Source organism: Solanum dulcamara, chromosome 10, assembly GCF_947179165.1.
Source record: "Solanum dulcamara chromosome 10, daSolDulc1.2, whole genome shotgun sequence".
Lineage (NCBI taxonomy): Eukaryota > Viridiplantae > Streptophyta > Magnoliopsida > Solanales > Solanaceae > Solanum > Solanum dulcamara.
This window is the reverse complement of record NC_077246.1, coordinates 64477464-64501968: the sequence shown is the minus strand read 5'-3', so window position 1 is coordinate 64501968 and position 24505 is coordinate 64477464. Positions and strand designations below refer to the sequence as shown.

Genomic DNA, 24505 nt, shown 5'->3' with positions numbered 1-24505 from the left:
CGGTACACAAGTAGGAAAAAATATTTTCCTAAAAATATATGCACATATTAACCCAAATGAGAAAAATATATTTTAAAATATATATATATATATATATATATATATAAATTAAGAGCGGAGGGTTAGATGGGGTGGGTATAAATTATTTTTAGAAAAAAAATAAAAATACTAACATTTTTTACGAATGAGTGAGGGAGGGGGGGGGGAGTATGAACTTTTTTTTATAATATTTTATAAAAGAAATTTTTAAAAAAATGACCGGTGATATTGGGGGAGTGTGGAGTGCGTGAGCAAAATATTTTAAATTTTATTTTTAAAAAAAAATCTTTTTTCAAAAAGTAATTTCTTTTATAAAAAATATAATTTCCTTTTTTTGGAGATAGAAATACTTTAATATTTAACTATTAACTAATATTAATAGTTTATTTAATTTTTGTCAAGGTGAATTAATATTTTATCCATGTAGAATGTCATGTGACAAGATTTTTTAAAAAAATTGAGAGAGTAGAGAGAGTGTATTACACATACTACTGAGGAGTATTTCTCAAACTAATAAGTGATAATTTAGGTATGATACTCACACTTCTAATAGTTTAGTATGAAACTCATAAAAAAAGGAATAACTTAAGTGTGCTTTGGTACTTATCTTTTTAAAAATATATTTTCAATGAGAATCAATTTGTGTTTGAATAATAAATGTTTAAATCACTTTTGAATAGCAATTCGCTTTTTTCAGAATTTGGCCCAAACTATTCGATAAATTCTCACGCATTATGCACTCGTTCGCCACTTTGTTCTCAACTCTTCTCACCTCTTGAGTGAGACAAAGTTTTTGAAAGTGGTTCCCAATTTCTGTTGATAATGATTTTTCATCAAAAGTTTTTGAAAGTGGTTCCCAATTTCTGTTGATAATAATTTTTCATCAACCATATTCCATTTTTTTTTTCAAATTCTGGATAATAAAAAGGTATATTTTTTTCTCAAATAAAAAAACTCTTTGAGAAAAAAATTATTTTTTGAAATTTTGAAGTAACTGATAAAATTGTTGTTATATGACCAGAAAGTTATGTGTATAAGTTTTGAAAACAGCCTCAGCAAAAATATAAAATAAGACTATATACAATAAACTCTTGTGGTCAAATCCTTCCCCAAATTACGTATAATGAAAGCTTACACTGGACTGCCCTTTAATTTTTTAAACTTTTTATAAAAAGAACTACACAAAAATACTTAATAATTTATATTATGAAAAGTTTGGTCCTTGCATGTTTACCACGTGTCACCAATAATAATCTCCACTTAATTCCTCTTATCCATTTGTTTTTTTTCTTTCTGTTTTTGAAATGAAATGCTCTGTAAAGCCAAAATATATATTTTGAATTTTGAACCAAAAAAGAAAGTCTCTAAAACTCAACAGCCATATTCAGAGTGAAAGAATCTGTTAATTAATATATTTGTCCATGGAAAAGAAGCATCTTTCCACTATTGCCAACGACGTTATTTGCAGATGTGCCCAGTTAGTTCTCTCTCATTCTTTTTGATTATTTTTTTATATATATTATATGATATAGTTTGACTTGCTACTAAGTTTAAGGAAGAATTTTTTTAAAAATTTGTGGTGTAAAATGAGTGATAGATGTTTAAGTGGCTATAAATCATTTTGGTAAAATGGTCTTTTTGGTTTTTTGGAATGATTAAAAGGAAGATGAATCATATGAATTTGTGTAGTTTTTTAAATTTTTATGATAGAATGTTGGAATTAGAAAACTTATTAAATGCAGAAAAATTCACTTCCATTTGAACATACCAAAAAGAAAGTAAAATACTTAAACTGAGACAAATGGAGTATTTTTTCACCTTCAATAACTTTAGTGGAATTGTATCAAGTTCGATTTATGTTGTATAAAAGAATATTAGTGGAATTGTATCAAACAATTTCAACTTTTCCAAACTGGAAGAGTGTCATATAAATTGAAAATGGTTTTTTGAACACCCATAGTTGAGGCTAGCTTGATATATATTCTGGTGCTTGATTATGATGTAACTCATATTATGGTTAGAGCCATGTAAGCAGTCACTAATACTTGTACTTATATTAGGGTGAATTGTCAATGTCACATCCCTTGGGCACGGTCCTTCACCGGGACTTTGCTAACGCAGGATGTTTTGTGCACTGGACTGTCCTTTTCATATTATGGATTTTGTAAATTGGTAGAGCTACCAAATTATTCTAGTTTTGTCATAAACTCTGTTTTGATTTGAAGTCTATGAAGCTTCATACAAATTTGTGATAGAACACTTCATTTATTGTAGTGTGAATCATCTGCAATAAGTTGTTCGTATTAATAGATGTTTCATATTAGGAAGTTGGACACATCTGTGGATAAACTAGTGCATCAATTTGAGGCTGGATGGGATCCTGACATGGAGGGATATTCGCAGAGATTAGTCGAGTTTTGCTGCTCCAAGACCCTCACTGACATGTGTAGTAAGTTACAAGAGATGATCGAAGATGGTGATTTTATCCGGTTCACGTTTGATATGATGCTGGCATGGGAAATACCTAGTTCAGAAGAAAAAGAGACACATGGAGTTAATATTCCATCTTACTTTTGTTAGCCATCAGCTTAATTTCTATTATGTACAATCGTTGTATCTTTTAATGCTTCCTAGTTTAATCACCATCATTTGTTTTGTTGAAACAACGCGAGCTGATTTTGCTAATTACTTGTTAGTTATATGTAAAGCCTTGGTATAGCTAGTAAAGTTGTTACCATGTGTCAACGAGTCACGGGTTTGAGCAGTGGAAACAGTCTCTTGCAGAAATGCAGGTAATTAAGGTTTGTGGTATGGCTTTTCCCCCAACCCCGCACATAGAGGAAGCTTAGTGCACCGGGTCGCCCTTTTCTTGTCAGTTGTAACGGAACTGCTAATGTTACAAGGGTCAATGCTCTTGACCCCTCAAGAGTTTGCTGATTCTGTACTAAAATATTGAATCAATCCAGTTAAAGAGGAGTTTTTATTGTCACAGTTGGAACTCTAGTTAGAAGTTTGACATGCTTTATTTTCTTCACATGATTTTCACATTGTAGTTTACATATTTTTCGTAAATAATACAGGAGTCTTTGGAGAAAGAAAAAGAAGAGAAAAAAGTGTCCGCTGAGATGCCTCGGGAACAAGATGACATCCCTTTGTTCTACTCGGATCTCTTGCCGTTCCTTGTAAGAAATCCGAATCCTCGAGTTAGAACCGTGCTTTATTACATTATATATGTTGAAAGATAATAGCATATCGGAACAAGTAATTCATGATTTACATATTTCCCTTTGGTTACTTATGCGTGTATTAGTACTATGTTACAACTTAAGATGATAACGAAGTAGGTGAAAGCTCGGAGATTGTTAGTTTACTTTCACTGTGTTTTACTCTCCTAACTGATCAAAGTGATCGGGTTGGCAGGTTGACAATAAACCTAGTGTCGGAGAGCATGCTTTCTTGTGGCTGGTGACACTAGTAAATTTATTAGCTGATTTTGTTAACGGGAGATGTACTTTCGAGACTCTGACAGCACCTACAGAAAATCGACTGCATTTTCCTGCTTATAACATATTCTTGAAGGAGATTATAAAGTAATTATCCTCAACTCTTGTTTTCCCCCTATTACTTGGAAGATTATTCTCGTGGAGCTATAATGCCAGAATCAACGACAAAATTAAATGGGCTGGCATAATAATGTTGTGGCAGACAAGTATAAATTCTACATTCCGAGAATGGAATTTGAGATTAAAAAAAAAGTTTACTTCATGGTTTTGCGGTCATTTGCACTAGACCTCATCATTTTTGTTGCAATTTTTGGTGTCTGCTGGACTTGCAATAGGTGCATAAAGCATTTGCAGAAACAAGCAACTCCAACAGGTGTGGTCATGGCAGATGACGAGTTTATAATACACGTGGAAGGAACTGCAAGTTCACAAAGAATAGTGCGTCATATTGGAGGGAAAAGTTGGCCTGGTACTCTTTCCGTCATTCTCATTGTTATGAAACGTGGTATTTTAAAGATAGCATAATTAAAGGTACTTCTATTTCTAGGTAGGCTGACGCTAACAAACTATGCCCTGTACTTTGAGGAATCCGGAGTCTTCTCTTATAAAGACGCTCTTAAGCTCAATCTTTCAGAAGATTTTGAGCAGAGTATCAAACATGCTGCTACAGGTCCGTGGGGTGCTCCGCTCTTTGACAAGGCTATAGTTTATAATTCTTCTGAATTGTAAGTATTCTCTCAGCATCCTGTAAGATAACGTTTATTTAAGCACTCCACTTCTCCCTAAGGACTAAGTATGTGGGCATTATTTATCGCTTGCTTTATAATTACAATCTAACTAATAAGTAGTATGGTAAAAGAAATAGATGAATCTTTCTACCATACTATCTATCTATTAGAATACTGCCGATTCTAGTCCACTCATTTCGTTTAAGACTCGAAATAGGAATATTTTTCATTTTATTTTGTCTTTTTTGGCTAAGAACTCAGAAGTCGGGTTTCATTCAAACTAGTTAATATTCCCTTCATTTCAATTTGTTTGTCTTACTTTCCTTTTTAGTCCGTTAAAAATGCATCTTTTCCTTGTTCGGCAACTCTTTAATTCCAACATTCCACGTGAAGAACTCAAGATTAAAGGGTATTTTGGTACATTCTACATATCTTTAGTTTAACACCAAAAGATTCAAAAGTTTTATGATAAGTGCCACTTCCACAGAACTGTACGTGAGAATTTCATCTCATACAGCTCCTCGTTCAATTCTTTCGAGTTTCATTGGATCCTTTTCCACGTTCGAGAACCCCCTTCTTCCGGTCCACCCCGAAGAGTAGATATAAGAGATTGTGCAAAGTAGGAAGGACAAGTTTAAATGCTTCAAGGATTCTTTCTCAAAATATTAAAAGGCTTCAAGATTTTCTGCTTTGAAGGATGATTTTTGCTTGTAATATACTGTGCTCATGTGGAATTTCACAATTTATTAGAAGTTTGTACACTTGCTAGATTTTGATATGCTTATATGGCTTCCAGGACCATGTTTTTGCACGATATCGTTCAGTAGTATGAGTACTTTGGTATTGTATAATTTAGGGAAGAAGCTGTGCTCTTGGAATTTCCAGAAATGACAAGCTCAACAAGGCGCGACCATTGGCTTGCTCTTATAAAGGAGATTTTATTCTTGCATCGGTTCCTACGGAAGTTTAAGGTTGATTCACCTTCAGGATCATGGGAGATGCACGCGAGGACAATATTAGGAATTATAAGGCTTCATGCAGCTAGAGAAATGCTTAGGATCTCGCCACCAGTCCCCAAGAATTTCTTAATTTTCGATTTGCTTGACGAGTTGCCAAAGGGAGATTATGTAGTTGAAGAGCTTGCTGAGAGTCTGAAGAAAGTAGACGCTGGACATCCTTGTAGCGCAAGCTCAATAATGAGAAGCCTGAATATCTCCCCGATGCATGTTCCAACCGAAGCTGTCAAAGAAATTGATGATAACAACCGCATCCCTGTCCAAACTGATAATGTCTCGTCACTGGGGAATGCTATCAATCAAGCGAGAGAGAAAGCAAAGGAAATTGAAAAGGCCAAAGCTTCCGTTGAGGAGCTGAAAGGGGAAGGGATGGGGAATAGTGTCCAGGTTCTTATGGTAAGTGCTGCTTAGCATGATTTGACGAAATTGCATGCATATCATATCTCCCATAGATTAATAAAAACTTCTCTATCGGAAGAGTTTTTAATGAGCATAGTACTTAAACAGACACTTAAACTCGATCCCATCTGATAAGTAAGCACTCTAACTTTGAGAGTGTACATCTACACCTCAACTTGATCTCAACTGACAAGTAAACAGTCCAACTATTCCCCATTGTGTCTCGTGGACATGATGCTGATGTGGCACATAACTTTTGGAGGTGTCTAGTTGATCATATTGTAAGTGTGAGTGTTCAACTAACATAGTGAAGACCAGTGGCGGATCCACCTTATGCCGAGGGGGTTCATCCGAACCTCCTTCGGCGGAAAATTGTATTATTTATACATGGTTAAAATAATTTTTTATGTATATAAAGTAGATGTCGAACCCCCTTCGACTAGCTCGTGTGTCTAGTTATTTAGATTTTGAACCCCCTTATTTAAAATCCTGGGTCCGCCACTGGTGAAGACGAGCTGAGGTGTCTAGATGTGTATACTCAAAGTTGGAGTGCTTACTTGCAGGGGCTTATCTAGGGGGTTCTGTGGGTTCACGTGAACCCATGCTCCCCTCCCTAGATCATATTAGTAGTGTTATATTTTTTAAAAACTAAAATACTTAAATATAAATATATGACCCCGTTCAAAATATCATATAACGTGAAGATGATTGTGTGCACCTCTCTAAGTGAGGTGAGAAATTTAAATATTATATCTATTTTGTTTTTTTCTCTTTCTAAAGTTTAGTAACACCTATCCAAGTAATTATCGATGACATTTTTGGCGATTCAATTAATTTTTCTTTTGTTTTTTTCGTTAATCTTTCAAAAAATTTAAGTGTCACATTGGAAATTACCAATGCTATTTAGCTCTGTAACGGGTTCAGTGTTAAGAACGTAAAAGTCAAACGGATCAAATTAATATCTTAGATCTATCTTTTCGTAATAGTGCACCCATATTCTCGAAATCCTGGATATGCTTCTGCTTAGTTGCCAGCTGAGGCTAAATTTTAGTCAGGTCTGTTTATTTATTGATGTCTTTTTAATAGTATGCTTATACTTGATGCTGCTGCATTGTTCCGAAATATCCTAACATGATCCTTTCTTTTCTGTACTAATCAGGGTCTTATCAAACAGTTTGGAAAGTTAATGCCTTATCTTCAAGAGGTATTAACATGGGAACGACCGGTATGCACTTCCATTTTTGTCCTGACGACACTCGTAGTCATTTACACGTAAGTATCTTAATTCCTACTACATTATTTGAACAAAATGTACCACACAGCTCGGAAAAGACTTGATGGATATTCGTGAAATGCAGAGAGTTGGTTGGCAAAGCAATAGCAACTCTCTTAATGGGGATAGTTGCAACGATGATATGGGCTAGACGAAGAGGGGTTGTACTAGATAAGGCAAATAAAATAGTTATCTACACTGGATCTGATCAGACGACGATGGAAAGCATAGTGTCAGCACAACACGGACTAAGAAATGTCTACGACTTGATTCAAAGCATGAACATAGTACTACTAAAAATCTGGTCCATATTCATTTCAAAAGCTCCAAAGGTACACAAAAACAACAATTCTTCCCCTTCTTGCCTAAACTTTGTAACGACAGATTCTGTACTAATTTTTGAAATGTGATTACAGCATGCAGATTTAGTAATGGCAGCAATGGCTGGTGCTGCAGTGATATTAGCATTGGTTCCGTTCAAGTTTATCATTATGGCTTTGACGTTGTGGCTCTTTGTGATGACATCAAAGATTGGGAAATACATGGAAAATGAGAAAGTAAATCGGAGAATAAAGGAGTGGTGGGAGTCTATACCTGTCGTCCCTGTCGAATTTGTGGAAAAAATTGTTGATTCATAATAATGGGAAGTTTTCATAGTTGTGGACGTATATCGACCCCTTCCGTTTTATGTAAAGTTTGAATGAGATCAATTCCTTCTATTTCTTTTTGTTTCTTGGTTCTTTTGGTTTGATCACTTTTAACAAATTTCATCGAGTGTCATGAGCATATATATATATGATCACAGAATATATGTCCAACCCACTCCCCTCCCCCAGGATCTCTTGCTTTATCCAGGGGTGACAAAATTGGCCCATGAGAAGTATTGAGAACCTTCGTGGATTCAGAGCGAATTGTTGTATCACTCAAATATGTAATCACAAATATTTATTTATAAAGAACATGAAGATATGTAATTATTAATGCAATGTATTAGGATATTTCAATATCTAAAGTATAAATCATAATTAGCTTATTTGGTAAAATTATATAGAAGTTAAATAAATTTTTATAATTTTTCACAACTTTTAAGATTTTCATTTTTATGAGAAAAATATAAACTAAGAAATTCAAATTCCATGTCCAAATAAAATTTGGACTTCAAAGTTCAAAATAACTTGATTTCAAATCATAATTTGATATCATGTCCAAACGGAATAAGAACAATGACAGTGAAATGAAGAGAATAAGTAACATTATACCTTAAGATCTTCGTACACTCAACCTTCATAAGATCTACCTACACTCGATTAATGAGATGCCGGTTGTTGTTGAGAGCATACTCTATTCTATGTTTGCAAAGAGTATTATACCAACTCCCACTTGCCTAGTAATAGAAATATGTCAAATCTCTCTCCTCCATTTGTCCATTCTCTTATATTGTTCTTCCTCTTTAAGAGTTTCTATCTTCACTGTTTCTTCTTTATTATTATTTTTTCTGTTCGTTTCTTTTCTACTCTCTCCATCATTCCAAGGTGCTCATTAAAGTTGAAGCAACTACACTCTTAAGCTGGAACTAACAGCTTTGCACTCTGCCTGTGTAACTGGTTAAAAGAAAAATATTCAATTGATAATCCAAGTGAACCATTTTGTCTTACGCCAAACACAACAAATTAAGCATATAAAAGATGAGCATCGAATGAAACCTCCGATCTAACAAAAGAGGAAAATGAAAAATATTGCACTTCGTGTAACAACAAATGTAATGACAATAAAAAACAGCAAAAGCAAACAAATACAACGGAGAAAGACAGCAATCCACAACAAAAGCTGTAAAGGAAACTGCACAACCCATATTCCACATGTGCTAGCGGGTTCTTTACATAAAAAGTACCTGTACCAGAAATTAAGCTAACTAACTTTCTTCTTGCCGCTAGGCATCACAATATTCGCCATATTCATCTTCATTGTCCTCTTGAAGCCTATATTTGCTGAAGTGCTGCACCCTGAACTTCCATTCTCCTTTAACTGGATCATATGACACAAATTCAGCACCTTGATCTCCTGCCTTTCTCTTGAGCATTTCTTTATATTTCTCAATTCTAGGACCCTCTGTATACTGTTGTCCAGTCTTCTTATCAAAACATTTTATGTTGAGAAGTGTCACCTCAGCGGGCTTGTTAAGACCTTGGCCAACAGGAGGTTTCTTACTTTCATCCATATAGACTATCACCTCCCGATTGTTAAACTGAATTAAAGATTCCAGATCCAGCCGACGAACATCCGTTTCCCCCATGAACTTGATGCTACCATACCCATGTCTTCCAACCACAAAATCCTTCACATGGCGACAAAACCCAGGTTCAGCTCTTTCTTTGGCTGCCAATTCCTGAATCCGTGGCTCTGTGTAATAATCGGAATGGCAGAGCTTTGGCATCAGAGCCTCAATGTCAGCCCCATGTTCGTAAACAATTGCTGCCTCACCAGCTCGATGGCCAGTAAGGGTAATGGAAGACCCACCTTTTCGGAGGTGTTGCCCTTCGTTGAGACCATTAGATTTCTGGTTCAGTTTGGCACTATGGAGACCCTCTTTATCAAGGCCATTCTCAAACAGATCTTCTGCAGGAACAGATGAAATACAGCAAATGAGGCCATATACCATACAGAATTAATTAATTCTGGTAACAACTGGGCAACTGACATTGTAAGGCAGAAGCAACATTCATATTAACAAGTCATAACGAGCTCCTAACTTATACACAATTAACAGCTAATATCATGATAGCAGAAAAGAGCAAAGGGCTATTTCCAGCTTTCTGTTTTTCTTTTTGGGGATTGGTTATCAAAAGCTCGTCTAATTGGTAAAATAGGACAGCGTGGTTAAAGTTAACTGTTGGACTAACTGAATTATGTTTGTGAACGTTATTGCAATTGTATTATGACCCGACGAGTTTAACAACTCACAATTTTAGGATCTCTTATTTTTTTGGACGACTAGTGTCCGAGCCAACTAGGTGCACCTTGACTAATTCCATGGGATACCTGCTACCTTCTGCCAGCAACAAATGTCAAGTTAACTCTGTCCAACAAGGCTAAGACAGATGGAAAGACACCTGGTGTTTTTATCTCCACCCACCTCATTGACCACTTCAAAATTTTCGGATCCTGAGTTGTTACATTATTTGACAAGGGGATCTCAAGCATGTTCAACAATAGATTCTACATAGGATAATAATACTGAAAACCATCATACATACATAGGAAACTCTCATAGGTGAAGATATTCTTAGGGTATTTGGCCAATTAAAATGAAAGGTAATTGAACCAGGTGGACTAGAGCCAAGGAGGATAGAAGTAAAAGATGCTGGGAGTTTCAATCAAGAGCTCAATCCTCCTACGCTTTGAGAAAGTAGCCTAAACCTTTGTACAGACAATCATGGAAGAGAATCTACTGCCTTTCCCAGAGTAAGGAGTTGATAATTTTCATGATGCCAACTTCTAGACTCAAAAATTAGAGATGAATTTTTAATCTTGAAGGTGCTGCTAGAAACTCAGGACAAGATGGAACTTGAATATAATGTCGCAAAAAATGAAGAGACAGACTGGGATTCAGAGATGATTTAACGAATGTTTTTTTTTTTTTTTTGGGGGGGGGGGGGCTGATTGATGATTTATTTCCTAATTGTTTCAGAGGCCATTTTCACTGTTACTGTTCCAGCTATATTATATTAGATCATCTAGCTGAGGGGAGTTCTTTTTTCATGACCTAGAAATCTTTAAGGGCCCATTGGCGCACGGTTCCAAGCTTGGTGTGATAAAGGCCTACCCCTCTACCCTTCACTTAAATACCTGACTTACAATCTGCGGCAGGTTCATACTCCTGACGTGAGCCTAGCCCATACATCATGTGTTGTGCTCTTACATTTAACCCAAGCACTGGGAACTGTTTCAGGAGTTCTCCTATGCTACATATCCCTTTCCTTTCAATCAGTTTAATTGTTGATGAGAATTAGACATCCTAGATTGTTTGTAGGATTATATTACTATGTTGAATTTGTTTGTAGTATATAGTACTGATAAACTTAGCATTCAAAGAAAAAATGTTCACATCAATTTTTTCAGAACCAAAATTCTTTTGACAAATTGATACACTCAGAAACATTTTCACTTATTGAAAACTTCAACAAGATATCAACAATTACTTACTGTTTTTATCTTTTGCAATGGCCTCGTTAACTGGAGCACAAACTTCTTCAGCAATTTTACCTGAACAAGAAGTGCATTCTTCAGCAAAACAAGATCCACATATACAACAAAAACAACTATGCATCAATATAGTTCTGAAAACAAGACTCGACATGGTAAATTGCTTCACATGGTTACTAGCAAAGGAAACAGTGTTGACACAAGAAAATATGAGGAAGAGGAAGTTCCAACTATGCTCAAGGTGCTACTTATGTGAGGAACAAGCAGAGACAGTCAACCATCTCTGTTTGCATTGCAAATGGGCAGATCAATTATGGAGAATATTCAGCAGTCTTAGGAAGGTCACTAGGGTTAAACCAAGAAACATAGCACAACTTCTAAAATGCTGGATCAATGTGGGCAGTACCACAGTAAAGGAGGAGAGATGGAAGATTGTCCCAGCTTGCATATGGTGGACAGTGTGGAAAGAAAGGAATCAAAGGTGTTTTGAGGGAAAGAACAATTTACAGATTTTTAAGATGAACTGTTTAGTTATTTATTATTTTTGGTGTAAACAGGAGTATTAGTACAGGCAGAAGATATTTTTGATGTTTTAGACTATTTGTGACAAAAAGCAAAGATAGAGTCTGTCAGATTGTAATGTTTTGGAAGGGGGACTACATTGATGTAGTATACCTGTGGATATTACAGATGAAAAAGTTACCATTTTCAAAAAAAAAAAAAGACTCGACATAGTAAAGACTAAAACTACTTAGAAAAATGATAAACTCAAGCCAAAAAGGGTGTCCATTGTCTATTACTTCATCAAAAAAAGGGTATATATTCTGCAATTGTGGTGTAGGAACCAATTTCTAGTCGGAGAACAAGGATGTGAAGATATTCAACTTTATACCTGTTATGATAGGCAGGCTCAGGCATTTCAAATTTGCCACTGCATTACTATTTGTAAGGTAAGATCAATCTACCAACTTGAGACACTACGCCTTGATCACAAATTAATTAAGGTAGGCTGTGTGAATCCTCTACATATGCCCTGCTCTGTTCGGGTTTATTCTTTCACAACACTCAAATATTGATCTTTCAAATCAAATTAAAAGTTCCACACATCATTGAAATCCCATGCTTGTTCCTAACTTTCATGAAAATCTCTGACAAAACTGAGCTAACATGACTCCAAGAAAACACGAGACCTAATGTTTTAAGTCAAACACAAGAACTACTGTAAGTATGAAAAAGCAACAAAATGAGGAAGTGTTTATGGATCCTTTACTTCCACATCTTCTGTTCTTACTCGATGCCATTCGAAATAACTTGCTTCCTTGTGATTTCAGATTTACTTGGTCTAATTAAAGCACTTTCCATCATATCATAGTATCACACTATGCATTGATGCATTTAGAGGAAGTCTAAGTAGGGCATGACTGAGACATCAACAAGAATTCCTCGTTAATTCTGTCAGTGCTACTTGTACCCTTAGTGGCTTAGTCTTTCTAATCTTGTCTAGTTGGTGTATGCTCACACACCAATCTTAACAACATACCCAGTGTAATCTCACAAATGGGATCTATGTATACCTTACCCACCTTAATAGGGACAAAGGTAATTAAAACCACCACCTCAATCAGGCCTCAAATGTTGATCAAATTGTTAAGATACCAATGTTATAGACATAGCGGGGGAGTCCAACCTAAATGACTACATGTCTTGACAATATAAGTTGGCCCCGCCCTCCACGTTCCAACATAGTTTAATTTACTACAACATGCCAAATAGTTGCAGAAATCATACTTTGAGTTAGAATTTGAAGCATATTGTTCCAAGAGTTGCATAAGAGAAACTTCCCTCGGTCTCATTTTATATGTTGTTTGACTTGGCATGGAGTTTATGAAAGAAAGACAGACTTTTGAAACTTGTGGTCTAAAATACGTGATGGATATTTGTGTAGCCATAAATCATTTCATATAGGTGAAATGGACTTTCTAAAGTTACATTGTTACTGAATATAAAAATGTGTCATTCTTTTTGGGACTGACTAAAAAGAAAAATAAGTCATATAAATTGAGACAAAGGAAGTAGCAAATTATTTAACATAAAAGACTTCTTTCTTTTCCCAACATAATAAAAGGATGGGTGACAACATTATTCTTCGTAAGACAAGATATTTCCACTCCACAACTTTCCTCATAGCACAACAATCCAACTTGAAAGCCTCTCACTTGTTGAAGAATTGGAAAGAATGGTACTGTTCTTTCCTCTTCTAATAGAAATGGGACAAATTTTTTAACATTAGAAAATAAGAGGCTAAATACCTAGATAACCCTTTCAAGTTTCAACTTGGCACAATTTATCAGTTAGATACTCCAACCAACTTAGTGAGTGGTAAAATAAATACCTCAAATCAACAAAAATGTCTTTTAAACACAGGTCAACAAAATCGAACGCATCATACTAAAACAAAAGGCATGTGAAAAATAAAACACTTCAATAGATGAAAAACAACCTTTCTCTTCCAACCCTTTATTCTTTGTCCCTATTGATCTTAATTTTCTAAAGATCGGGAAACACCAACTCCACAATACCCACACACACTATGAGAGAGAGAGAGAGAAATCCAAGGCAAGGTTCAAAATCTACAATGGGGAAAGACGAGGATGGGAAGTAAAATTGAGAGGTTGATAAGCAAGAAGTACATGATTTGGAAATTGGAAAACATATTTTTTCTTTACAATCTAGTTATCATCCATGTGCTTAAATGGCCTTCACAAGTTCACCGTCGAATGGTTATCGGACTGGATAGGATCATCGGGTATACATTATTCCATTCGAAAGTTGATTTTAGAGACTCCCAACTGAAAACTAGCCTAATTGTCTCATGCTTGTTCATGTTTAAGCTCCCTCTCGAGGATGCTGAGAACGATGCCCAACATTACAAAAAAGGTTGACTAACTTTCATATTTGGTTGTGCCAATGGCAAGGTTTAAATTTGTTCTGATTTATGCCTTGTTTAATTGTTCACTAGATTTCCCTATTTAGCATTCTAAAAGTTTCTGGATGCATTGTTATATTTTTTGGTTAATTTGGATGCGAAGATATGAGATTTATGTGATTTCTTACAATAGTTAAGTTGTTTTAGCATTGCTTGTTAAAGGGATTCTTGATTTTGCTAGCTACGGGGTTATTTATGGATAAATCGCCTAAAGTTGCATCTTGTTTTCTAGGGAGTAAAGAATTGAAAGTTGATGGTTCAATTCACTGGTTTCTTCGCCTGGATTGATCTGATTTTTCTTTTTCACCATTGATCTATCAATTGTGGGTGAAGAAGACATTTTTATGTGTTTAAATTGGGGTTCCGGACCCCTCTTTCATTTCAGATTCCTATTCCCTAGCCAGTCGTCGGTTTCTTTTCTTTTCCTCCGACTACTTCTTCCAAGAAAAGGAGGTGATTGACAAAGAAACAAATTGTTACGCTCAACTATAAAGTAAAAATATGTACTTTTTTTTGCCATGTCAAGATGAGGTACTTGGGAAATGCACTTCTAATAAAAGGAAGTGGCAAAGATAGTGTCTAACTGAAAATCGGGGCAAGTTAAGGGGCTACCTAGGTATATTTAGCCAAATAAAATGATCAAATAACTAAACATTGCACTTCAAAACTTCTGAAAGTGCCTTCAATTATTAATGACAATCAAATCCATTAAAAAGATAATTTTTGGAACCTAAAAAACTAATACTCCCTCCATCCCATTGACTAGGCACAGACTTAATGAAATAAAAGGAGACTTGAGAATATTGTCTTAAACTAAAGATGTCTATAGTCTTTTAAATATCGTGGTCTTAAATTAAAAATGTGCAGTCCTTCAAATCCTGTGGTCTTGGGGGGTGTTTGGATTGGCTTTTTAAAGTAGTTTATAAGCAAAAAGCTATAAGCCATAAGTTGGCCGTACCCAAAGTTTGGCTTTTAGCTTATTTTTATACTGTTTTGGCCTAGAAGTGTGTGATTAAAAGCATTTTTTGTCTTTCCCAAACCCTCCAAAAATAAAAAAGAACTTAAAAGCCAAAAGTTACTTAAAATAAGTCAATCCACACACCCCCTTAAACGTGCCATGTAGAATGTTTGAATTGGAAAACTTGCTATATATAGAAAGAGGCATTCTTTTTGGGACAAATCAAAAAGGAAAGTAACACTTAAATTGGGACAGAGGGAGTATCTTTTTAAAGGTATTTTGATACTCATTAATAATTGAAGGCACCACCAAAAGTTTTGAAGTGCAATATTTAGCAATACACTAAAAACTATATTCACAAAAAGAGGAGTCGTGCAAATCCATGATTCAAATTCCAAGCTCTTTCATGTAGAAAGGTTATTTAAACCACCAAGGGCAGAAGTTACTGGGGTTCCTATCAGTTCAAAACAACAACAAGAACAACATACCCAGTGAAATCCCACAAGTGGGGTATGGGGAGGGTAAGATATACGCAGACCTTACCACTACCTCATGGAGATAGAGAGGTTATTTCCGAAAGACCCTCGGATATCAGTTCAAAAGCAACATACAATTTAACCCAGTGCAGAAAATCAGAAAATTGCAATATATAAATAAAGCACAATATTTCTTATATGCTGGATGAGTCAAAATCACAATAATGTGTCAATTGTATGTTGGGGTGCAACTTGGGTTGAGTGGTATCTCACATGTTGGATGAGTCAAAATGAGCAGAAACATCGAGACTCTACCATGTATTTACTGCGTAGTAGGTGTAATTTGGGTTGAGTGTGGCAACTTCCCACACGCTAAAGCTATCTTTCTTGCTACAGATACTAGCACTCCTTATAAAATGAAGATGCCTACTTAAGAATGTCAGGACTGATCAAAACCGACAGTTGATGGTCAAAATCAACACAAATGACAACCACAAGCATAACCTCAACCCTAGAGCTATTGCAATCTTAGGGATATGATTCAAGATCAGGTTGATAACTGCCCTATAATTTTGCAGAAAAGCTGGGTAACTGCTCTGGTGGCATGGCGCTGGGGCTAGGCGTCGGGCGCTGGGCTAGGTGGCAAGGGCGCCAGGGGCTGGGCGCCAAGCGCTGGGCTAGATGGCATGGGTGTTAGCATCTACCGATGCTGGCATGGGCTATGTGGATAGGCGCTGGCATCTTCCGATGTCTATCATTAACGTCTAAGGAAGAATTTCTCTTCGGCGAGAGGATTATTGTTGGCTTTAGAACTATGTAGTAAGTAAAACACAATTCATAACCTACCATTCTCATGCACTGGGGAAGACGTATGCCTTGATGGGGATGCTTTCTCCAAACCACCTCTCGAAGGCCACTGGTCCAATGGACGAATTACTAAAGCTCTTGGATTCTCTCTGGGAACAAACAATGCATCAGCCTTAGGCGTGCTTGGTGTTTCATCATCGTCACTAAAGAACGGTACCTACAAAGAAACATAAGTCACATGAAGTCAGTCAATGTGTTGCACTTAAAAGTAGATCCAGAGATTCGTTTAGGATTAATTAGAGGTCCAAAATAAATAAAACATCATTTCACCTTAGTCCCCTCAGTTTTAGGATGATATTTCCTTGCTGGCAACCTAAGCCGTCTTTGAGAAAGGTGTCGAGAAGTCAGTAATGATGATATCCTGACAGGAACAGGTTTGTCAACCACCTGTTAAACAATAAAGTGAAAAACATGTAAGAGCACCAAATTATGTGTCTGTTGTTGTTTATGTTAATATTAAAAAGAGAAAGTGGAGTAGAAACAAAAAAGGCAGACCCCATCCACAAACCAAAATAAGAAACCCATAGAGAAGCCATGCAGGGAAGGTAGCCTCTTTCCCATCCACACAACCCCTTTAGAGTAAAGAATGCATGTCATACACACTTACCGGCAAACTAGAAATCCCATACTGTATAGAAGAAGAAGTGCCAGTACGACCAATTGACATCTGAGGCATCGCTGGTAAAGTTCCAAATGGATTAGTAACAATTGCAGGTTGTGCGACAACTGAGCTTTGGATAGCTGGTCTGTAGCAACAGGTGTTCATCAGTTCCATACAAATAATCATGAAAGAAGAGGAGTACATGGGCGGAAAACCGGAATAAAAGGATCTGACAGTGCTACAGGTGTTCATCAGTTCCATACAAATAATCATGAAAATGGGCAGAAAACTGAAATAAAAGGATCAAGATGTACAACAAGAAATGAACATGTCCTCTGGCAGTACTCATGAAAGTCTTATCATTCGTGAAATCACACAGCTCATGTGTGCCGCCATCTTGATAACATAAACTCTTATTAAGGTCATCCTAGGTCATCTGAAGAAACAGGTCGCCCTTAATCCTTTTTCAGCATTCTTCTTTTGGGGGTGATCAATTGAAAGAAATTGACAAATATTAAAGGAAATTACTGCATAATTCCAGAATTGGAGGCAAATATGATAAGTACAGGCTAAATGGAAGTAACACTACAGGTAAACTGATAAAAGGGGCTGTTAGTGACATCAAGACTATATTCACAAGTTAGACCAAATCTAAATGACAACTTCCTCTAATGCTGCATATGCATGTGCTTACATGGTAAAAAGAAATTTTAAGGATCATTTAAAGAGCTGTTACATACGGCTGACTGAAAAGGCTGGGTGTGCCACCAAAACTACTTGCACCAGCTGTAAATTAGAGCAAGAGACAGATTTAGTATTCGCATCACCAATCTCACCAACTATAAAAGGAACTATCACATTTCAATTACCTCCTTGTGTCTGACCAAAGTTACTGAACCCAAAACCAGAACTCTGAGGAGGCTGTGTGAGTGGAAAAGGAGTCGAAAGAGAGGGCTTCAAATCCAAAAAAAAAAAGTATTAGGCAGATAACAGAAAAGAGTGGGAAAAAACAGCTCTATATTTTACAGCAAGAAAAAGGAACAAAAAATTGATCAAACAGATGCATTAAGCAAGTCAACCTCGAGAGAAATAACAACCCAAATGATAGAGCATTGAAGTAAATGCATAAACGTTTAGGTGATTTGCTTTCTCAGACGTGATTGCAAATGTCTTAATAACTTCCGATGTTGAACACCCTTGCAACCATATAAAGAATGGCCTATGTACTACTCCTTTATATGAGGTGATGTACTCTACCACTTCCTACTTAAATAGCACAAATCAAGCATGAGTGCATGCTTACTTCCAAATTCTATTTGCTAACAGAAACCATTATTTTTCACAAGTGACCACAGTGTTGCATTAACCATGAAAGTGACTACCCACATCTCCCTGCCATCAGGTCACGACTCACGCCTCTACAAAAAAAAAAAAAAATTGCACCAAGGGGTGCTATCCTTGTAAAGTTAACAGATAAACTTCGGAAGCTTTTGCTATTTTATCTGATAGTCATGTTCATCATACAAATCCATACAGCAAATATTTGTGAAAATCATCTGATAACCATGAATGCAACGGGACCAAAAGATAAGAGCGATCTAAAGAAGCTACATAAGAACATTACATAGAATTCAATTTCTGATTAACTTACTGTTGTTTGGCCAAATCCCATTGTATTGCTTGTATTTAGCAGTGGTGCACTTGAAAACAAGTTACCACCAAAGCCAGTAGAAGGTGTACTGAAGAAATTGGATTGACCAAAAGCTGGTGTACTCTGGGCAAAAGATGATGTGGTCTGTCCAAAGGCCGAGCTCGTCTGTCCAAATGAAGGGGTAGTTGATTGGAATAACGGAGACGATTGAGTGTTACCAAAGCTTAAGCTAGGACCAAACGCTGGAGCAGGAGCAGGAGCCTGAGCTGATGAGGAGCCAAAAATTGATGTTGATGATCCAAAACCTGAAGCACTAGATGATCCAAAGAGGGTGGGAGATGTACTTTGTCCAAAAGCTGGAGTTGATCCAAATAAGGAAGGGGAAGTGGAGGATGTAGAGCCAAAAGGATTAGATGCATTTGAGCTTGCGAAGGCAGAGGAATTAAAAGCCGGTGTAGTTGAGACTCCAAAACCTGGAGCACTGAATGTGGATGGTTTGGGGGCAAAAGGGTTGGAAGATGTAGCAGACGAAAATGGATTTGCAGATGACTGGCCAAATGGGGAAGTTGATGATGATGCGAAGGCTGAGCTTCCAAAATTGATTCCACTAGTTGACTGACCCGCAGGAGCAGGACCTCCTGTAATGTGAGGTTCAGATTATCAACAACATAAAGATCAACTAATGTCGAGAGTATAATTACATTAAAACTTACCCTTGTCTCCCAACTGGTAATCCTCCCACCTAAGTTCTTCGTGGCTCTTGTCTTTGTAGACTGGCATGGCTGAAATAGACTCTAGTTTCGCAGGCTGGGAACCACTGGTATTTTCTGCATCAGGTGTTGCCTGGTAAGCAGCAACTCGTGTTCCACCCCGTTGACCACCAACAGCAGATTGTCCAAAACTAGGGTTTCCAAAAGATGCTGCAGAAGTTTGGGCTCCTAAATCATATGAAGAGACCAAGCATCAGAGACGAATAATATGATAAACTAACTCTGATTTTCAAACCTTCTAGTTAAAGAAAAAACAAGTAATATCAAAAAACATACTCCCTCCAGCCAAATTTATGTGCTGATGTTTAAATAGGCACAGAGTTCAAGAAAAAAAGAGAGCCTTTTGAAACTTGTGGTTTAAACAAGTCATAGATATTTGTGTGGCTACAAGATCATCTCATTAAGACTAAAACGGATAGTTTAAAGTTAAATTGTTCCTAAAAAATAAAAAAAATAGTAATCCTTTTGGACAGACCAAAACGGAAAGCATCACATAAATTGAGACGGAGGGAGCAACCAAACTATCTGTCTGTCTTGCATGAATATAAAAACAACTTACCAAATGCAGAACTTTGAACACCAAAAGCTGAACTTGATGTGCCAAACGGGCTACTGCCAAAAGCAGATGTTGATTGGCCAAATGCAGGAGAGGATCCAAAACTAAATGAAGGAGCACTTGGAGTACCAAAAGCAGGAGATGTGGAACCAAAGGCAGAAGCAGTGGTAGTACCAAAGGACGGGGTGCTAGATGCAAAAATAGGAGGATTTGTCACACCAAATGGGCTACTTGTAGTGCCGAAGGTTGGGTTAGGTGTAGAACCAAAGGCTGGAGTACTTGATGTACCAAATGCTGGTGTACTCGTCGTGGCACCAAAAGCAGGGGTGGTTGATGAACCAAATGTCGGGGTACTCGGAGTACCAAATGCAGGTTGACTTGAGGTACCAAAAGGTGTAGATGAGCCAAATAGACCACTCCCAAATGCCGGCTGTGATTGTTGAAACGAGCTACCGAATGGACTTGTTTGGGCACTGCTTGAACCAAAGCCGCCAAAAGATGGTTTTTGCCCGAATACAGATGAACCTTCACAATCAAGACACTTTAAGAACTGAAGAACAAACAAATACTATTCCATTCACATTGAGTCTATAAAACACTTAAAACAAAATTACACCAATTACATAAAAAATGTCAATTGATTCCCGCTGTAAGGAAAAATGTTGAAAAATGCACACTGTAAACAACATACAGTTTACACCACTAAAATATAAGTAAAAGGGAAATGCTGGAAAATGCACATTGCAAACAACATACGGTATACGCCACAAAAATATTAATAAAGGGGGTTTCATTGACCTCAGAAAATTAAATGAACATGCACACTGTTATACCAGAACAGAAAAAATGCTAAGAAAGAACTACAAGGATGAAGCAAAAAGAGATAATAAATAGAGATCACTCTTCCTATCAAAAAAGAAAAGAAGTGTCCTACATAAAAATTGCATTAACACTAATAACCTCCCCAACAAGAAAATCAGATAGCACTAAAATTCACATTGTATACTCCTCAGATTCAAAGTCTACAATTGAAGGAGGGTAGAGGGACACGCCCATTATTTATCGTGTTTTGAAGCTCGAAACAGCATATTTCTACGTCATCAAAAAATATTTTCCAGGTAGAACCGTAGAAGCCTAAATAGGAAATATCATTACAGTAATTATGGAAGAGAATTACAACACATTCATTTGAACACACAAATTACACAGTTGAGCTTTATGCAGGCACTGGTACTTAGCCTTTGTTTTATTAAGACGACATACACTGAACATAAAGATGTTGTATTAAGATCTGAATATAAGCTTGTGTGAGCTCGCTTACATTGACGGTCCCAAGCCCTGATAAAGGAGGAGAGTTTCCGAGGATCAATCAAAAACAACCTCTCTACACAATAAAGGTAGGGGTAAGGGTGTAAGGCTACGTACATCTTACCCTCCCTAGACCCCACTTGTGGGAATGGATTATACTGGGTTTGTTATATTTTCTATTGTTGTATTAAGATTTGAACACTAAATAATAAAGATCGTTGTTTTATTAACATCTGAATGCAAAAACATTTAAAAATTAATTGATGTAAAATTTAATAAAATACCAAATCAATCTAACACTAAATCAACAAATATTTTTTAAAATCATATCCCGATTGGTGGTAGTGCTGGCTAGCAGTGGTGGTTGTGGGTGTCAATTGGGGATGGTGTTGGCTAATGGAGGTGTTGAGGGTAGGAGCTGGTGGTGGCTGGAAGTGGTGGTGATAGTTGGTGGCGGTGGATGATAGTGATAGTCAATGGTTGTTGTGAATGATGATGGTGGCTGGCTTATATATAATGGTGGTAGATAGTGGTGATTGTCGGTAGTGATTGGTTGTTGTGTTAATGGAGGTTGAGGTGATGATTGTAAATGGTGTCTAACAGTGATGATAGTTGATTGTAGTAATTGGCAGTGTGTAGCGGTGGTGGTTGTGACCATTGAGGATGGTGATTGTGGGGGTGAGTGGAGGTAGTTGATAATAGTGGGCCAGCCTTAATGTCATTTGAAACATACATAATAAATAATCATAAACTATCCACCTCATGGGCCACTGAGATGTGAACCCAGATTCATGATGAATGGTATTAAGACTATTGGTGTTAGCAATACTAGAAAATACAATAGAGCATTGCATTCTGAAAAAAGATATATCAAATACAATTTTGTAAGAAAGCTTGCAGAAAAAAAATACTCACTCCCAAATGCTGATGAAGAACTGCCAAAAGTAGGAGTAGTAGAAGCTCCAAATGCAGGTGTAGTGCTTCCAAATGCAGATGAGGACGATGCACCAAAGACTGGTGTGGACCCCAGAGGTGAGGAAGATTGGGGGGTTCCAAACACTCCAGTGGAAGTGCTACCAAAAAAGGAACCACCTGATTGAGAACCAAAAGGATTTGTACTGCCAAAAGGTTTGGGAGCAAATGGGTTATTACTTGTCTGCCCGAAACCTGATTGTGACCCAAATGGGCTAGTAGATGACTGCCCGAAAGCTGAAACAAACAGAAAACAGTCAGCAGTGAACATCCTCACTGTTTAAGATAAAAAGGAAAATGAAGACTAACAATTGCATCTTATATGAGAAAATTTCAGAAAACACAACACAAGTCGAAAAGAAATAACATTGTTTCTATGAAATGAAGCAAATAAATAGATAAACAAGAGGGTGCACCGACTACAGAGGCATCGAGGAAAACAACAGCTATTGAAAATAAGAATGACCAAGAGGCCGTTTGGATTGGCTTATAAGCTGTTTTCAGCTTTTTTTGAGTGTTTGGCTAGCCAACTTAAAGTCATTTTGTGCTTAAAATAAGCCTCAATAAATAGTTGGGTTTATTTGGATGAACTTATTTTAAGCAGTTTATAAGTTAAAAACAGCTTATAAGTCAAAAGAAAAAAATTGACATGCACCTACTTTTTTTTTTAACTTATAAGCTGCTTAAAAATAAGTCAATCCAAACAGGCTACAAGTCCTTTTCTTAATCATTTATTTCTTGTTAGGAGCATCAGTTTTAAAGGAAAATACGAGTAAAGCTATGAGTCATGACTATCTTCAATAGAAGTATGTAGTGGGTGGGGGGTGCAGTACTTACCATTCGTGGACCCAAACATGGTTTTTGATAGTCAAATCTTTCCCGGTAGTTGTTGGAGGTCGAAAGTGAAGCTACAAAAAGGGCAGAGCACGCAAATCATTCTCAATTGCTTGTTGAAGTACAAGTATACGTCTATAGCAAATTCAACGAAATTAAAGTAAAGGATATCAATTCCATTTAGATGTAATACCTCAACGAAAGAAAAAAATCAATACATTACATATATGCATTATACCGTGAAATGAATACAAGGAAACGATAAGAAGGTCCATTATTAAAATAATAAATCAGAAAACAACATGCGAATCAATGTAAGAAACAGAGCCTAAATGACAACATTGCATCTATGGGCAGAAATACAATTCTGGACTGAACTTTTTTCCTATCAATTAAAGCAAAAAAGAACCTGAATATGTCGCAAATGATCTATACAAGCACATTGTGTACGTTATGGTGGATAACGTGATCGAGTAACAGAATCGAAATCAGAATTAAAAAAACTACGTAGCTAGGTTTAAGGCTCTAACTGAGATGTACAGGGGTGACCGACTACAAAATGCTCGATTTCAATCTATAAGCCCAAAAATATCAATTGAAAAGGTTGCAAACGAACGTGAAATTCTTACTTAGGTTACTGTATATTTGTAAAGTCGATCTTCCGTTTGACCTCCATCATATTAAAAGAGTCCCTAGTCGTATTAAGTCACCTTATTCAGAAGAAAACACAGCACATAGTCTTTGTGTTTGATAATGAATGTACAGAAATTCACATTCAGAAATTGATTTCCACACATATCTATAAACATCAGCCACAAAAATATCACAACAATTGATAAGGTAATGGAGAAACCGAATCGAAATCGGAATCATAACAGCTAGGGTTAAAGGCTCTACCTGAGATTTACAGGGGAGGTGTTGCCGGCCGGCCGAACAACGACTATTTGCTCGGTTTCGATCTATAAGCAGCAAAAATATCAACTGAAAAGATCGCCGGAAGTTTATCCCTCTTTGCAACTTCGGCGGAAGTAGAGTGTGTGTGTACGTGTTTTGGTCGGAAAAAGCCCTATGAAAAAGGTCTCCGTAACATACATATGGGCAACGTAGCTTTTAAACAACGCTAATTATTGACGGTTCGGTTAATGGGCTCAGACCCGCCCGCCCGTTTAGCATAAAACCAATTCTGTACAAATAAGGATCCTGTTTGGAAGGACTAATAAAGTTATCAGAATTCTAAGTTTGTGTTTGATCATGAAAATAAAAAATTATTTTTATTTTATTTTAAAAAAAATTAAGTTGAAGTTGTGTTTAGCAATAGTATTTAAAAAATGTGAATATATTTGTTTATAAATATAATTTATATCT

The 24505-nt window shown here is 36.6% G+C and overlaps 2 protein-coding genes across 2 annotated transcripts; one reads left to right on the top strand and one right to left on the bottom strand.

Annotated features, from left to right (window-relative positions):
* Positions 1–1356: 1356 nt before the first annotated feature.
* LOC129871355 (uncharacterized) lies at positions 1357–7689 on the top strand. The gene is made up of 10 exons (XM_055946254.1): positions 1357–1516; positions 2364–2592; positions 3120–3221; positions 3460–3629; positions 3878–4011; positions 4090–4267; positions 5127–5682; positions 6845–6957; positions 7044–7290; positions 7375–7689. The coding sequence occupies exons 1-10, from the start codon at positions 1461–1463 to the stop codon at positions 7594–7596; spliced, it is 2007 nt and encodes a 668-aa protein (XP_055802229.1). The 5' UTR covers positions 1357–1460; the 3' UTR covers positions 7597–7689.
* Positions 7690–8669: 980 nt separating this feature from the next.
* Positions 8670–24238, bottom strand: LOC129871604 (nuclear pore complex protein NUP98A). The gene is made up of 13 exons (XM_055946561.1): positions 24038–24238; positions 23144–23214; positions 22250–22543; positions 20030–20551; positions 19414–19638; positions 18701–19338; positions 17919–18003; positions 17790–17835; positions 17056–17194; positions 16719–16835; positions 16428–16605; positions 11162–11221; positions 8670–9574 (listed from the first exon to the last, which is right to left on the bottom strand). The coding sequence occupies exons 2-13, from the start codon at positions 23160–23162 to the stop codon at positions 8889–8891; spliced, it is 3009 nt and encodes a 1002-aa protein (XP_055802536.1). The 5' UTR covers positions 23163–23214; positions 24038–24238; the 3' UTR covers positions 8670–8888.
* Positions 24239–24505: the final 267 nt, after the last annotated feature.